We start from the raw sequence: 14,288 nt of genomic DNA, 5'->3' as shown, positions 1-14,288 counted from the left end.
GCCGCAACGACTCAGGCTTCAGCCACCACTTTTGTGAGAAGGCAACACAAGCGACAACTTCGATGCGTGGAAGTTTCATTGCGCCCTCTTTCTGTTCAGAATTCTCTTAAACATGTGTTCGTCAAACTTGCAGCATGAGAAGCTGAAGGTACCTGGATGACATCAATCCCAAGCGCATATCATACTACGAGCCTAAAGGCGCACGAACAAGGATATCCAACCCTTTCATCACAAAGAAGAGAGACTATCTGGGTTAAGGCAACGTTCAGTGTGCTATCAAACCAAATCGCTGTCGACAGCTGACGCCCCGCCGCCCAGTCGTAGAATTCCATGGTCACGCCGTACGACATGCATACTAGCCTTGTACACGTGTACAAGATGCAGACAAAGGTACGGGATTAGAGAGTGCCCTGATGCTAGTCGTAACCATAGATTGAGCATATCCTCTGGCCATTCACATCAAGCCCCGTTACACCATCACGCAGTGAGCCAGAAGCGGCCTCCAACGGCGCCGGCAGAAGAAGCAAATCGCCAATCACCATGTTACGCAGCATACCAAGAGGAGCCGAAGCGAGACTAGGTAGTCTGCCACCATGGTGGAGTTACGCAGTAGCTCGCGGACGATCATTCGCTGGGAGAGTAGCTGCGAGGACCATTTGAGCACATACACTCTCCTACCTCTATCACATCAAGACGAACTACTACACTACTTACCAGCGCGAGATCTTTTAAACACCGTCTCTCAGACAATACCAAACACCACACACCCAACATGCCCTCCCCACCACCCACGCCCGAAGAAGCCCAGCGCCGCCAAACCGAAGCGCGCGCAGCCGTCACGGCATCCCTCGCCAGCGTCGGCGCGTCCGTCGACAACGAGATGCGCACGCGCACCGCCGACCTGCACGCCAACTCTGCGGCAATCGCAAAGCAGGAAAAGGAGCTAGCGAAGCAGACGGCGGCGCTGGCGAAACAGACTGCCGAGTGGGATAAACTGCTTCAGGGCGGCACGAAGAAGTTGAATGAGGTGGGGGATATTCAGAACTGGGCGGAGATGATTGAGAGGGATTTGCTGGTGTTGGAGGAGACGGTTAGGTTGGTGGATGGGAAGGGGAGGGAGAGGGAGGAGTCGGCGAGTGGGACGGGGGGTTGGTAGATGATACCAAGACATGGTATGGAACTTGTGGCGACGGTCGTGTTGTGATTGATGAAGCGGTGTTGAGTAATATATAACATTGTTATCACGTCTCCGGATTGCATACTGCCTTGCGGTGGTGAGATAGTGACATGTCTGCTATCGGAAATTATATGGGACGACGGATGTCAGTGTAATGGACCCATGAATTAATGTACGAGCGTTCTAACAGGCCCAGCAACCGCAATCGTGATACCGTCTCGTCACCGTCTGCAGAGAGAGTGACGACAGCGCGTCGCTTTCGTGACGCTCTAAGCTTGGATCATCGGGCACGGACCACGTCTCCATGATTGCGGAAACTGCTACTTGCGGTGCTCGTAGCTGGAGCTCCAACAACACCTTCACCTCACCCACCACCCGCCTGCCGACACAGAGGCTCCCGCTATTTCACGGTTGGCACCTGCACCCTGCCACAAATCTCCCAACTAGCTGCCCAAGATCCACGCCTGCACCGTGGAATCTACCAGCAACCCACCACCCACGCCTCTCCGCCGCCAACCCGCCCGCTTGTAGCCATCGCAACATTTCGCGGCGACCGCCTTTGTGTGCAGACCCACCGACGACATACATCATCACGACCCCGCTTTTCGCTCCACTAAAGCCGCAGCCACTTTGGCTTTCTGCGCTTCCGGTAAAGGCAATCGCAGCCTGCCTCTAGACATCCTCTCACGCCACGGACACGGCGCCGTGCTATCCGACCGCCTACACGCAACCACTGCTCGCTCGACACCGGCTTCATAGAGCTTGCATGTGAGCAAGCTTCGTCTTCCGAGCGCCCGGCGCAAACATGAAGATCAAGAAACAGGCTACATCGCGACATGAGTCGACTCTGGTAAGCTGCAGCTCCCCGCGCTCCCCGCCCTCGCCACTGCTAACACAGCGCGTAGTCGCCGATGATAGCAGACTTTGTGAAGGCGACCGAGTCAATACCGCTGTTCCAGCTGCCCGCACATCTCGCCTCGTTCCCCAGGCACTGGCCCTTTCCCCGCGGTGACGCATATCACTGGATCCCCGCCCTGAACCGCTTCGACCACATCCTCGAGCTCTTCAACAAGGAATATGGCCTGGTAGACGGTCCCCAGACACAGGCCTTCCAGCGCCGGCTGCTGCTCAAGGGCGATGCCGAGGAAGGAAGCACCAGCTCCGAGCAAACCACGACCGATGCCGTCCTGGATACCCTGCACGTATCCCGGGATGGCGATCGCGAGCTGGTCGAGCAGATCCTCAACTTCACGCGGATGCTCTTGGAGAACTGCGGGAACCGTAGTCTGTATTCCAGCAGTGAGCGCCTGGACAAGCTGCTAAACACGACCTCCACATCCCTCCTCAAGGCCACGCTTCGTCTAGGCCATCGCCTCGCTCAGCGCTATGCTGCTGCACGCATGCGCTTGGCCCCGGCCACCCTGCACCCGTCGCTTCTCTCCAGCCACTACAACATCAACCTCGACAAGGTCCAGAAGCTGGCTAGCCCATTCGCGAAGGGCCCCGCGACAGCCGTCCCTGTCTTTGGCACTCCAGCAGGTAAGGGCAAGGACCGCGCTGGCAGCACTGATAAGGTCAGTCCGTCCGACCTAGTCGCTCTGTACTCTCTGTCCGAGTCATCGATGAAGCAGGAGTTCGGAGGCGTCCTCATCTCGTACTATGAGCCCACCCCCTCGTCCGAAGCAGAGAGCGGCAAGCAGGCATCTACAGAGGCACCCGCGCCCACCACGCCGACTCCCGTACGGAGGACGTCCAGCATGGGACCCAACCGAACACCGAGACAGCCCCAGCCTGCACCCGCTACCGATTCGCCGAGTACACCTGCCTTCACTCCCGGACAACCCAGTAATACAACGAACGGGCCCAAGACTTTCCAGCTGTCAGCGGACAAGGTACACAAGACCGACATACACGACCTCATAAAGGAAGGACTCGCAAGTCTACCGGAGACGGTGCATTACGAATTCCTCCACAAGCTCCGCATCGCAAAGATGTTCAACGAGGGACGCACAGGGCGCGACAGTGCAGTTGCCATCCGCCTACTGTCCATTGCGAACATCGGTTACGTACACGTCGAGAAGGAGTTTATGGCCAAGCTGGGTCAGCAAGATGCAGACGAACCACGCCGGTTGCAACTTGCCTACCAACTTTCTGAGCTCGTCCATCCGCCTGGAAACGGCGAGACTGGCATTTCGATGGAGCTGCAGACATATACCATGAGCGCGCTCGAGGCCCTTGCAAAGCACAAGTCTAAAGCGGCTGATGTTTGCACCGCTCTTAGTGTCAACGTCAACCACGGTGTGTTGTTCTACGTTGTGCGCAAGCTGGTCGCTGGCCTTGGCGAGGAAACTGGTAACCCGGATGATATCGAGGAGGACGAGTGGCGCGACGCTTTGTTCTCTCTGCTGAACACTCTGCCGACGTCTCAAACACGCACTGGTGAGCAGATGGTGGCTGCGGGGCTCCTGGAAATTCTTGTCGATGTCCTCAAGCTGCGTACAGCAAAGGCAGAGCGCAACCACCCCAAGATTCTCAACTTCCTTGATACCTTTGTGTACAACCTGCGAGACGCCTTCTCAGCCCTCGTGGCCGCGAAGGGGCTCGAAATCATTGCTGATCTGATGCAATACGAGGTCGACACCTCCAAGAAGCTCGCAGAGGAGGACAAGGGCATGCCCAAGGAGTACAAGACTCAGCTTACTGATTATCAAATTCCGTTCTATCACCAGCAGAGTCTACGCTGGCTTTTCAAGTTCCTCAACCACATGATGTCGCATACAGGCGGAAACTTCGATCGTTTGATGCGAAACTTGCTTGACTCACAACAGCTGCTCAGCAGCTTGCGCACTGTGCTATCAAACGCCAAGACGTTCGGCTCAACTGTTTGGAGCATGGCTGTCACGATCCTTACCAGCTTCATCAACAATGAACCCACTAGCTACCAAGTCATCGCCGAGGCAGGTCTGAGCGATGCGTTCTTGGAGACAGTCGCGGGAGAGCCTGCTTCAGAATCGACGGCTGCAGCCAACAATGACCCCAGTGCTTCAACACCAACGACATACGCTCCTAGGGAGGGCGGAAAGCCACTTGCCGAGGGTATCTTGCCTGTAGCTGAAGCCATCTCGACCCTGCCCCCGGCTTTCGACGGTATCTGCTTGGCTGAAGCTGGTATGAAGCTGTTCCAGTCATCGACCGCCCTCCAGCGATTCTTCGAGATCTTCGAGAGCCCTGCTCACATCAAAGCTCTTGACGCTGATACGGAGATGCCTACCCTGATCGGAAACTCTTTCGATGAGCTAGTGCGCCATCACCCGCCTCTCAAGGCACGCGTTCTTGCCTGTCTAAGCGAGCTGATCGCGCGTGTGGTCCAACTTTGCGCCGACAAGGCCGAGAAGGAAGGTGTAGGAGCCAAGCTTTGGACTGAGGATGCTGCTGGAAAGCTCACCGTGGCAGGCGGCCGCCAAGCGCTTTCTGCATCAGGCTCGCAGCAAAGTACAGCTCAAGCATCAGGGACCACAAGCACTGATGTGGAGATGAAAGATGCTGATGAGACTGCTAATGAACCAGTCGATTACAGTCATATCACCGAGACTGAGGACAGCACCAAGGGCCCTACCACCGGTCAGTACATCCGCGTACTCTGCCGTTTTCTCTCTGGGTTCTTCTCAAACCACGCCATGTGCGCTGCATACGTCGAGCTTGATGGTGTAGACTCTATCCTTGACATTTCCAGTCTCCCTTGCTTAGACCCAAAAGCAAGCGAGTATCGCAGCATGTGCGAGCAATTTGGCCATGTCGTCCAGGTACTCGTTGAGCAGAAGCCCCATATTGCGGTGCCTTCTCTGATCAAGCGGACACAAGTGGCCTTGGAGCGCCTGCAACCACTCCTCAATCACACCGGCAAGCAAGCCTTCTTCGCACCTTTCACAAGCACTGGTACTTCCCAGAGTCCAGAGCACATGCAGCAAGGTACACAATACGTCAAAGCACTAGTGTCGGCCCATACCCTCGTCGGAGCCATGACCTTGACCTTCCAGAGCCAGATGTACACCACCCGTTCCTCTCACAACGTTTCTAGTCAAGTCAATCTTGCGGACATGTACGCACGTCTTGTGGACAGTCTCGGAAAGCTGCATCGAAGCTGTGTTTGGGAAGAGCTTTTACTCCAGCGCAACATGCCCACAGAATGGGAGAAGGAGACGCGGATCACCAGTTCTGGTTTCGGCAATGACGAAGCCGACAACGTGTTCCGCCTTGGAAACAGTGCGACCGAACCACCTGCCAACGGAGACGCTGCTGCCTCTGGATCAGCTTCTGAGACTACGGCTCCAAGCCAGAACAGTGCACAGTTCAAGAACACGCAAACTCTCCGCAATCTGCTTAGTAGGATACCCATGGAAGTCGCACCGTTCTTTCAGTCGCTTGGCAAACTACTCTTGTTCCGCCGCAGCCTTGAGGCTTACCAGAGGCAATGTGCAACGGTCGTGTCAGACCAGCTTGCCCAGGCAGTCATTGACCAGCTCGAGTACGAAGGTCCCAAGGAGTCAGAGATCATTGAGGACCGCTATGCGTACTGGATCATCATTCTTACTTCGCTGTCACAGCTTATCGTGGAGGTAAATCTCGATCGATCGCAAGCGTTGACGCTGTTGCTTGTGTCCTTCCGCAACCTCGGTGGATTCGATGTTCTGGCGAACATCCTCAACCAGTTCTACGAATCGGCGCTTGAGATCACCCAGAAGCAGGCAGATGATACTAGTGAGGAGTCAAAGCGAGTGCTCAACCTCTCTCTCGGAGGCATCAAGATCATTCTGGCCTTCTTCTCCCAGATCATCAACTTCAAAGTCATCTCAGAGTCGCCACAGACGTCATCGATGCAAACCCGGCCGGATCGTGATCGGGAGCGGGCTGATCACTTCTTGACTGCTCAGTTCCTCGTTGAGATACGCTATGCCGTTATCGTGCCTGTGGAAAAGATCTGGAATTCTGACCTCATGGATAAGGCTACTACGTCGTTGGTGAAGACGTCTGTCAACATACTGAAATCTGTTCTCGAGTGCGAAGGTGAGCATGGAGCTTACAAGAGCATCGACAAGATTCCAAAACGTAGCAAGCCCATAATCAAGCCTTGGACTGCCCGAAACGGAGACCATTTACCACGCTTGAAAGACAAGGGATACGAGGAGAGTCTTGCTGAAGAAGCCTTGTATCGATGCTGCGACAACTTCAACATGGCGGAGGAGTATTGCAAGAACCAAATCCGTCCAAGTGCCTCGAGAAATCCTATACCGCAGTATGAGATCCAAGCGCGAGGCCCGCCATCCGCTTCACCGAGTCGAGCTGAAGTGGTGGTTCCCGAGCACCCAGACGACGCTAGCATGACAGGGAGCGAAGTAACGCGGGATGAAGATGGTTCTGAGCACCCGGAGACACAGTCCGTCCACATGGAAGACGCCGACGCTTCGACTGCAGAGTCGGAGGCGCCTACGTCTACTACACCCGTACCCGGTGATCAGTCAAGCCAAGCACCCGCTGCGCCCCAGGACGCTCTTGCTTATCAGAAGCGGATGGCTAACGGTAATTCGACCCAGCTTGTTGCCACAGACCAGCTGGATGAGCAGCGAGCCAAGCTCCGCCAGAACCTCGTTGATCGATGTCTCGACATGCTCAACTCGCACGACGATGTCACCTTTGAACTGGCAGATCTCATTATTGCCGCCGTTTCGAAAGCGCCCGACCCACCCGAAATGCGTGCCGAGATCGGTATGATGCTTGTACAGTCTCTCATGTCGCTGCAGAGTGAAGACGACTTCCGAACCCAGAGCAAGAAGATAGCAGCCTCGGCCCATCTCCTAGCGTTGGTGCTTCAAGAAAAGGATTTTTATGACGTTATTGTTGAACAGTTGAAGGAACACTTCACTACCTTGTTGGGCTTCATCAAAATCTTCCCAGATCAGTCTCCGGAGGATTCATCACCTTGGATTGGTCAGGTCTTGCTTATCGTCGAACGACTACTGGCTGAGGATCAACTTCCGCATCAAGTCCAATGGACTCCGCCGACAGAAGAGTCCCAGGAAGAGACCACAGTCGACGATTTACCCCAACCTATCGTCAGTATCGAGGAGAAGGATCTGCTTTTCAACGCAATCATCGAGATGTTGCCTCGCATCGGCAAAGATGAGTCGCTGGCTCTGTCTGTGACACGAGTGCTAGCCATGCTTACTCGTACGCGTAAGATTGCCACGCGTCTTGCGGAGAAGCGCAACATTCAACGTCTGTTCCTCATGGTAAAGCAGCTCGCTGGTATCACCAATGAAGGCCTGCGTAGCGCTTTCATGATTGTGCTTCGTCATATGATTGAAGACGACGAGATGATTCGACAAATCATGCGTACCGAGATCCAGCAGATGTTTGAGTCGCGCGACCGAAGGCAGACAGACACTACTGGCTACACTCGCCAGATGTACGCGCTAGCCATCCGTGCGCCCGAGATCTTCGTGGAAGTCACCAACGAGAAGCTTCAACTTAAGGGGTTCGATCCTAATCAGCGACCGCAAACTCTTATTCTTAAGAAGACCGACCCACCTGCGACTGATCCAATCGAGCCAACAAGTGTTGTTGAGTCTTCAGAGGTTACTGCTGAGGCCGATAAACCCAAGGAGTCTAGCGAAGCGCCTAAGCAGCCGTTCCTTGAGCGAACAAAGACTTCAGATCTCAAGGTGCCTGTAGTTGAGAACCCCGATGGTGTTATCCATTACCTTCTCTGCGAGTTGCTAGCCTACAAGGAGGCTGAAGATAAGCCTGAGCCTGCTAAGCCTACGGAAAAGCCTGCAGAGAAGCCCGCAGAGGGTGCAACTGAAGGAGAGGCAAGCAAAGAGTCGAGCTCGGACGCCGCCACCACGACCCCGGCTACCGCACCTACAGAGTCTGCTAAGCCCGAGAAGCCTGTGTTCAAGGCTGAAGCACACCCAATCTACATCTACCGCTGCTTCATCTTGAAGTGTCTCGCTGAGCTTCTGCAGAGCTATAACCGCACGAAGATTGAGTTCATCAACTTCTCCAGAAAGGCAGACCCTTACACCGTGACACCATCAAAGCCTCGCTCTGGTGTCCTGAACTACCTTCTCAACAACGTGGTGCCCATTGGTAGCTTGAGCCATGAAGGCGACCTCGCGTTCAAGAAGAAGCTGGCGACATCGAACTGCGCCATCGACGTCATCGTTTCACTGTGCAATAAAACGGGAGAGTTCGTTCTACCGAAAACCGACGTACCAGTGTCGCCATACACAGAAACTGAGCCAGACCTGCTTTTCGTACGCAAGTTCGTCCTTGAGCATGCTCTGAAGGCGTTCAAGGATGCAAACGCTTCGGATGAACCACTCGACATGAAGTACTCTCGTCTGTTGAGCATCGCCGACATCTTTAGTAGGATGGTGTCGCAGCGTCCCAATGGAGAGATGCTTACTCAGAACGCCGATCTGACACCCAACCTGAAGCAGATGGCCAAGATCATGTACGAGAAGAACTTTGTCACCATCCTGACAACAGCGATTTCGGACATTGATCTCAACTTCCCAAATGCTAAGCGAGTGGTTAAGTACATTCTCAAGCCTTTGAAGTGGCTTTGCTACGTAGCCATGGATCTGAGCATGCACTATGATACTGGTTCAGCCCCAGACTCTGCCGACGAGTACGAGATCTCCACAGCATCCGACGACGATCTCGTTGATAACACACGCGAAGAGACGCCTGATCTGTTCCGCAACTCGACGCTCGGCATGTTCGAAACTGGTGACTCGGAATCGGACGAAGACTCTGAAGACGACGAGGGCGAGGAAATGATGTACGACGATCCTTATGCGGATGATATGGAGTACGACGAGGCTGATATCGGTGACGACGATGTTGTTTCCGATGACGATGAGGAGATCCTTGGGGAGATGGGTATGGACATTGACGGTATGGGTCCTATCGAAGGTCTCCCCGGCGACATCGATGTCGAGATCGAGGTTGACGACGATGGCAACCAAATGGGAATGGGCTCTGATTCTGATGAAAACTCTGATGACGATTCAGAAGACGATGAGGATGACGACGAAGATGACATGGATGACATGGACGATGGAGGTGATGACGATATGGACGACATGGATGAGGCCATGGATGCGATGGAGGAAGTCACTGGTGATGACGAGAACGCCAGTCTCGCTGAAGATCAAGAAGATGACTGGAGCGACGACCAGGACGACTTCCCAGGTGGTCCCAACGGCGAGGGCAACATGGGCCCTGGCGCGCTCGGCTTTGTTCTTGATCCTCCTCAGCTTCTTGAACAAATGCGTCAACAAGGTGGAGATCTCGAAGACTTCTTAGATGACGAGATGGCGGAAGAAGGTCCGTTGCTTCATAGGATAGAACGCTTATCACGGTCGCTAACCCAACTAGATATGGACGAGGAAGAAGAGGAGTACGATGAAGAAATTCACTACGATCCTGGAATGGAGGATGAAGACGATGCTATGCCCGAGATGGGGTGGGGAGGTAGCTGGGAAGACGCTCAAGCCCCTGCCGTTCGACACACCCACCGCCTCAGCCCATGGATGTTTCCCGCAGGGCCGGGTGATCGCATTCTTGTACCAGCTTACCGTTCGCATCGCCCAGGTGCTGGTCCTCGTGTTACTGACGACGGCATCAACCCCTTGCTTCAGCGAGGCGGTCGCTCTGCTGGACGAGATGGTCTACCGCGGAACGAAGGTCAAAGCGACTGGGTTCATGCCATTGAAGGTCGCGGTCCCCGCGTCTTCAGCCAATCCGACAGCCCAGTCTCGTTCATCAGCAATCTTTTGAACGCTATGAGCTCTACTACTGGCCCGACAATACACCAGCACGGAGGCGCATTGCACCTTTCTTTCGCCAATCCCATGGGTATGCCACCCTTCGATAGCGGGATGCGACGCGATATTGCTCGCATGCGAGAGTCGTACACATCACGCACTGCTCGCGAAGACCCACATTCTGCGGTATCATTCGTCAAGGCGTACACCAGCCAGCGCTGGCAGGAAGAAGCCCGGATCCTGTTCGGTCCTGGTGCGATAGAGAAGAGCCAGCGAGTGGTCAACTCCATTCTGAAGGTCATGGTTCCTCCTGCTATGGAAGCGGCGAAGAAGCGTCTAGAAGAACGCCAGGCTGAGGTCGCACGCAAACTCAAGGAAGAGGCGGAACAGAAAGAGCAGAAGGAACGTGAAGAGCGCGAGAAGCGTGAGGCGCAAGAGAAGGAGGATCGTGAGCGACAGCAACGTGAAGCTGCTGAGGCTGCGAGCCGAGCTCAAGAGGAACCCGCAGAAAGCGAGCCAAAGACTGAAGCCGAAACTGCACCTGAAGCGCAAGCCATGGAGGGCGTTGAGGTCGGAGAGTCCTCGTCAGTGCCCGCCGACGCCTCCGCTGCGGCTGAGCCCGCGCCTGCAGAACCTGCTGCGCCTCCAGCACCGCGAGTCACAACAACGATTAGAGGTCATGAGTATGACATTACGGACTTGGGCATCGACACCGAGTATCTAGACGCTCTCCCCGAGGATCTGCGCGAAGAAGTCTTGATGCAGCAGGTAGCTGAACGTAGAGCCGAACAACGGGCTCAAGCGCGACGACAAGAGCAGCAGCAGTCGCAAGCCCCGACACAAGCACAAGCCCCGGTCGCGCCCGAGGAGGCAGGTCCAGCAGGTGAAGCACCTACAGACATCAACCCAGACTTCTTGGCTGCTCTACCCCCAGAGATCCGAGATGAGTTGCTTGCACAGGAGGCGCAAGAGCGTCGACGCCGAGAGCGGGAAGAGCGCCGCCGTCGAGACCAAAGTAGTGCTGGCGCTGCCCCTCCACAGGCAGAAGACATGGATCCTGCAAGCTTCTTCGCGTCGCTGGACCCCAATCTGCGAGCGGCTGTGCTTATGGACACCGATGAGAGCATTCTGCGCCAACTTCCACCTGACATGTCTGCGGAAGCTCGAGCAATGGGAGGTGATCGCCGGTTACACCAGTTCAACGACTTCGGCTATAGACGTGATCGCCGCGCGCAGCCAGACGACCCTTCACAGAAGAAGAAGACGCGTCCTTGCGTTCAAATGCTTGACAAGGCAGGCGTTGCCACGCTCCTCAGGCTCATGTTCATCCCACAACAGGGCAGCGCCAAGGGTAGCCTGAGCTCCATCCTCCGCTATGTCTGTGAGAACCGTCAGAACCGTGCCGAGGTCATTAGCATCCTGCTCTCCATTCTTCAAGACGGTAGCGCCGATGTGAACGCAGTTGAGAAGAGCTTTGCTCAGTTGTCTATCCGAGCAAAGCAGCCTCAGCAGCCAGCCGACAAGACTCCGAAGATCTCACGCAAGAATGGCGCCCTATCGATCAACGCCGATGTCTCTCCACTCATGGTCGTTCAGCAATGTCTCAACACACTTACCCAGCTGACTGAGAAAAACCCTGCCGTATGGCAGTTCTTCCTGACCGAGCACGAGACTGGCGTCGGTTTCAAGAATCGTGCCAATCGCAAGGGCAAAGCCAAGGAAAGCAAGGCGAACAAGTACCCAGTCAATGCGCTCCTTACCTTGCTGGACCGTAAGCTTATCGTTGAGAGCTCTACCATCATGGAGCAATTAACATCACTGCTCAAGGTCATCACGGCACCACTTCAAGTCCTCAAGAAGGAGAAGGAGAAGGCTGCTGAAGACGCAAAGAAGGAGGCAGAGGCCTCTGCGGAGGGTCAGACTACTGACAATGAGCCTGCTGATACCACAACCACGGAGACTCGCCCAGAAGGTCAAGATACGGAGATGACAACTGCTCCCGAGAACGCTGCTCAGCCAGATACCGCTACTGAGGGCGAGGGCAGTACCTCCAAGCCTGACGAGTCAAAGGCCGAAGAGGACAAGAAGAAGCACCGTACACTCACACCACCCGATGTACCTGAAGCCAACCTTCGACTCGTCGCTAAGATTTTGGCTGCTCGGGAGTGCAACAGCAAGGTCTTCCAGGAGACTTTGTCGGTCATCAGCAACCTCTCGCCCATCCCAGGTGCCAAAGAGATCTTCGGTCAAGAATTGCTTGGTATTGCCAAGGATCTTGCTAGCTCAACACTTCAGGATCTTGCAAGCTTGACGGTTCAAGTTTCAAAGGCAAGTTCGCCTACTGACGTCCAAGGCATCGCTCTTGCCAAGTTCTCCCCAGCAAGCTCCGACCAAACCAAGCTGCTGAGGGCCTTGACGGCGCTCGACTACCTCTTCGACCCGTCGCGCGATAGCAAGGACAAGCCTGAGGCCGCTGCAGAGGCACTTGAGCCCGCTCAGAAGGAAGACATCCTCTTGACCCTATACGAGGACTCTGCTTTTGCGCCCCTCTGGGAAAAGCTTAGCGAATGTCTCACTGTCATCCGCCAGCGCGGCAACATGCTCAACATCGCTACTACGCTGCTTCCGCTTATTGAGAGTCTGATGGTCGTTTGCAAGAACACCACACTCAAGGACATGCCTTTGTCCAAGATGCTTCCCAAAGAGTTCGCTTTGTCTAGCCCACCACCTGAGAGCAGGATGGAGAACTTATTCTTCAACTTCACTGAAGAGCACCGTAAGATTCTCAACGATCTTGTCCGCCAAAACCCCAAGTTGATGAGCGGAACTTTCTCTCTCTTGGTGAAGAATTCCAAGGTGCTGGAGTTCGACAACAAGCGCAACTACTTCAACCGAAAGCTCCATTCGCGAGGTGGCGACCGACAACAACACCAGCCGCTCCAGCTCTCTGTTCGTCGAGACCAAGTCTTCCTAGACTCTTTCAAGTCGCTGTACTTCAAGTCGGCCGATGAGATGAAGTTCGGCAAGCTCAGCATCCGCTTCCACGGTGAGGAAGGTGTTGACGCTGGTGGTGTCACCCGCGAGTGGTTCCAGTCAATCTCACGACAGATGTTCAACGCCGACTACGCTCTCTTTGTACCTGTCGCTTCCGATCGCACGACATTCCACCCCAATCGCCTTAGTTCGATCAACCCTGAGCATCTGATGTTCTTCAAATTCATTGGTCGCATCATCGGCAAAGCACTTTACGAAGGCCGCGTCCTCGACTGCCATTTCAGCCGAGCGGTCTACAAGCAGATCATGGGCAAGCAGGTCAGTCTCAAGGATATGGAGACGCTTGACCTTGAGTACTATAAGTCCTTGGAATGGATGATTCACAACGAGATTACGGATATTATAACGGAAACCTTCTCGGTTGAAGTCGAAGCCTTTGGAGAGATGCAAACCGTCGACCTCATCGAAAACGGTCGTAACATTCCCGTCACCGAAGATAACAAGCACGAGTACGTCCGCCTCATCACTGAGCACCGTCTTGTAGGCGCCGTCCAAGAGCAGCTCGAGAACTTCCTCAAGGGCTTCCACGATATCGTTCCGGCGGAGCTCGTCTCCATCTTTAGCGAACAGGAGCTCGAACTTCTTATTTCTGGTCTGCCTGACATCAATGTGGATGACTGGAAGAACAACACTGAGTACCACAATTATACGGCTGCCTCGCCACAGATCCAGTGGTTCTGGCGCGCTGTCCGAACGTTCGAGAAGGAAGAGCAAGCCAAGCTGCTTCAATTCGTCACTGGTACAAGTAAGGTGCCGCTCAATGGTTTCAAGGAGCTCGAGGGTATGAACGGCTTCTCCAAGTTCAACATCCACCGCGATTACGGCAGTAAGGATCGTCTGCCATCTAGCCATACTTGCTTCAACCGTAAGCTATCCCCCCCTACCCTTTGTCTCAACCCAATGCTAACAAATCTGACAGAACTCGACCTCCCTGAGTACGAAACGTACGAAGATCTTCGCAAGGCCCTTTACACCGCCATGACAGCTGGTGGCGAGTACTTTGGCTTCGCCTAAACCCACCCCGCTCGCTGTCACAAACAAGTCCTTCAATCATTCACAAACGACGAACGAACGGCCTCTTTACCTCACGATTATCGCACTTTCGATGATTACATATTACGATCTTCTTTGCATTGCAGGCGCAGGAAGGGGCGTGTATGTGTGTACCGGGATATGAACTATACCCTTTCAGATGAGGCTAGGGCGCGAAGGACTCGAAATGAGCA

The 14,288-nt window shown here is 54.6% G+C and overlaps 2 protein-coding genes across 2 annotated transcripts; both read left to right on the top strand.

The window, feature by feature from the left end:
* Window positions 1–772: 772 nt before the first annotated feature.
* J4E84_001567 (uncharacterized protein) lies at window positions 773–1,156 on the top strand (the record flags this gene model as incomplete). The annotated part of the gene is made up of 1 exon (XM_049384199.1): window positions 773–1,156. The coding sequence occupies one exon, from the start codon at window positions 773–775 to the stop codon at window positions 1,154–1,156; it is 384 nt and encodes a 127-aa protein (XP_049247555.1).
* Window positions 1,157–1,982: 826 nt separating this feature from the next.
* On the top strand, window positions 1,983–14,076 carry J4E84_001566 (uncharacterized protein; the record flags this gene model as incomplete). Its single annotated transcript, XM_049384198.1, has 3 exons — window positions 1,983–2,027; window positions 2,083–13,927; window positions 13,982–14,076. The coding sequence occupies 3 exons, from the start codon at window positions 1,983–1,985 to the stop codon at window positions 14,074–14,076; spliced, it is 11,985 nt and encodes a 3,994-aa protein (XP_049247554.1).
* Window positions 14,077–14,288: the final 212 nt, after the last annotated feature.

The sequence above is a fragment of the Alternaria hordeiaustralica genome (genome assembly GCF_023758085.1).
Source record: "Alternaria hordeiaustralica strain BMP 2776 chromosome Unknown scaffold_2, whole genome shotgun sequence".
Lineage (NCBI taxonomy): Eukaryota > Fungi > Ascomycota > Dothideomycetes > Pleosporales > Pleosporaceae > Alternaria > Alternaria hordeiaustralica.
This window is presented reverse-complemented; position numbering and strand designations above follow the sequence as displayed.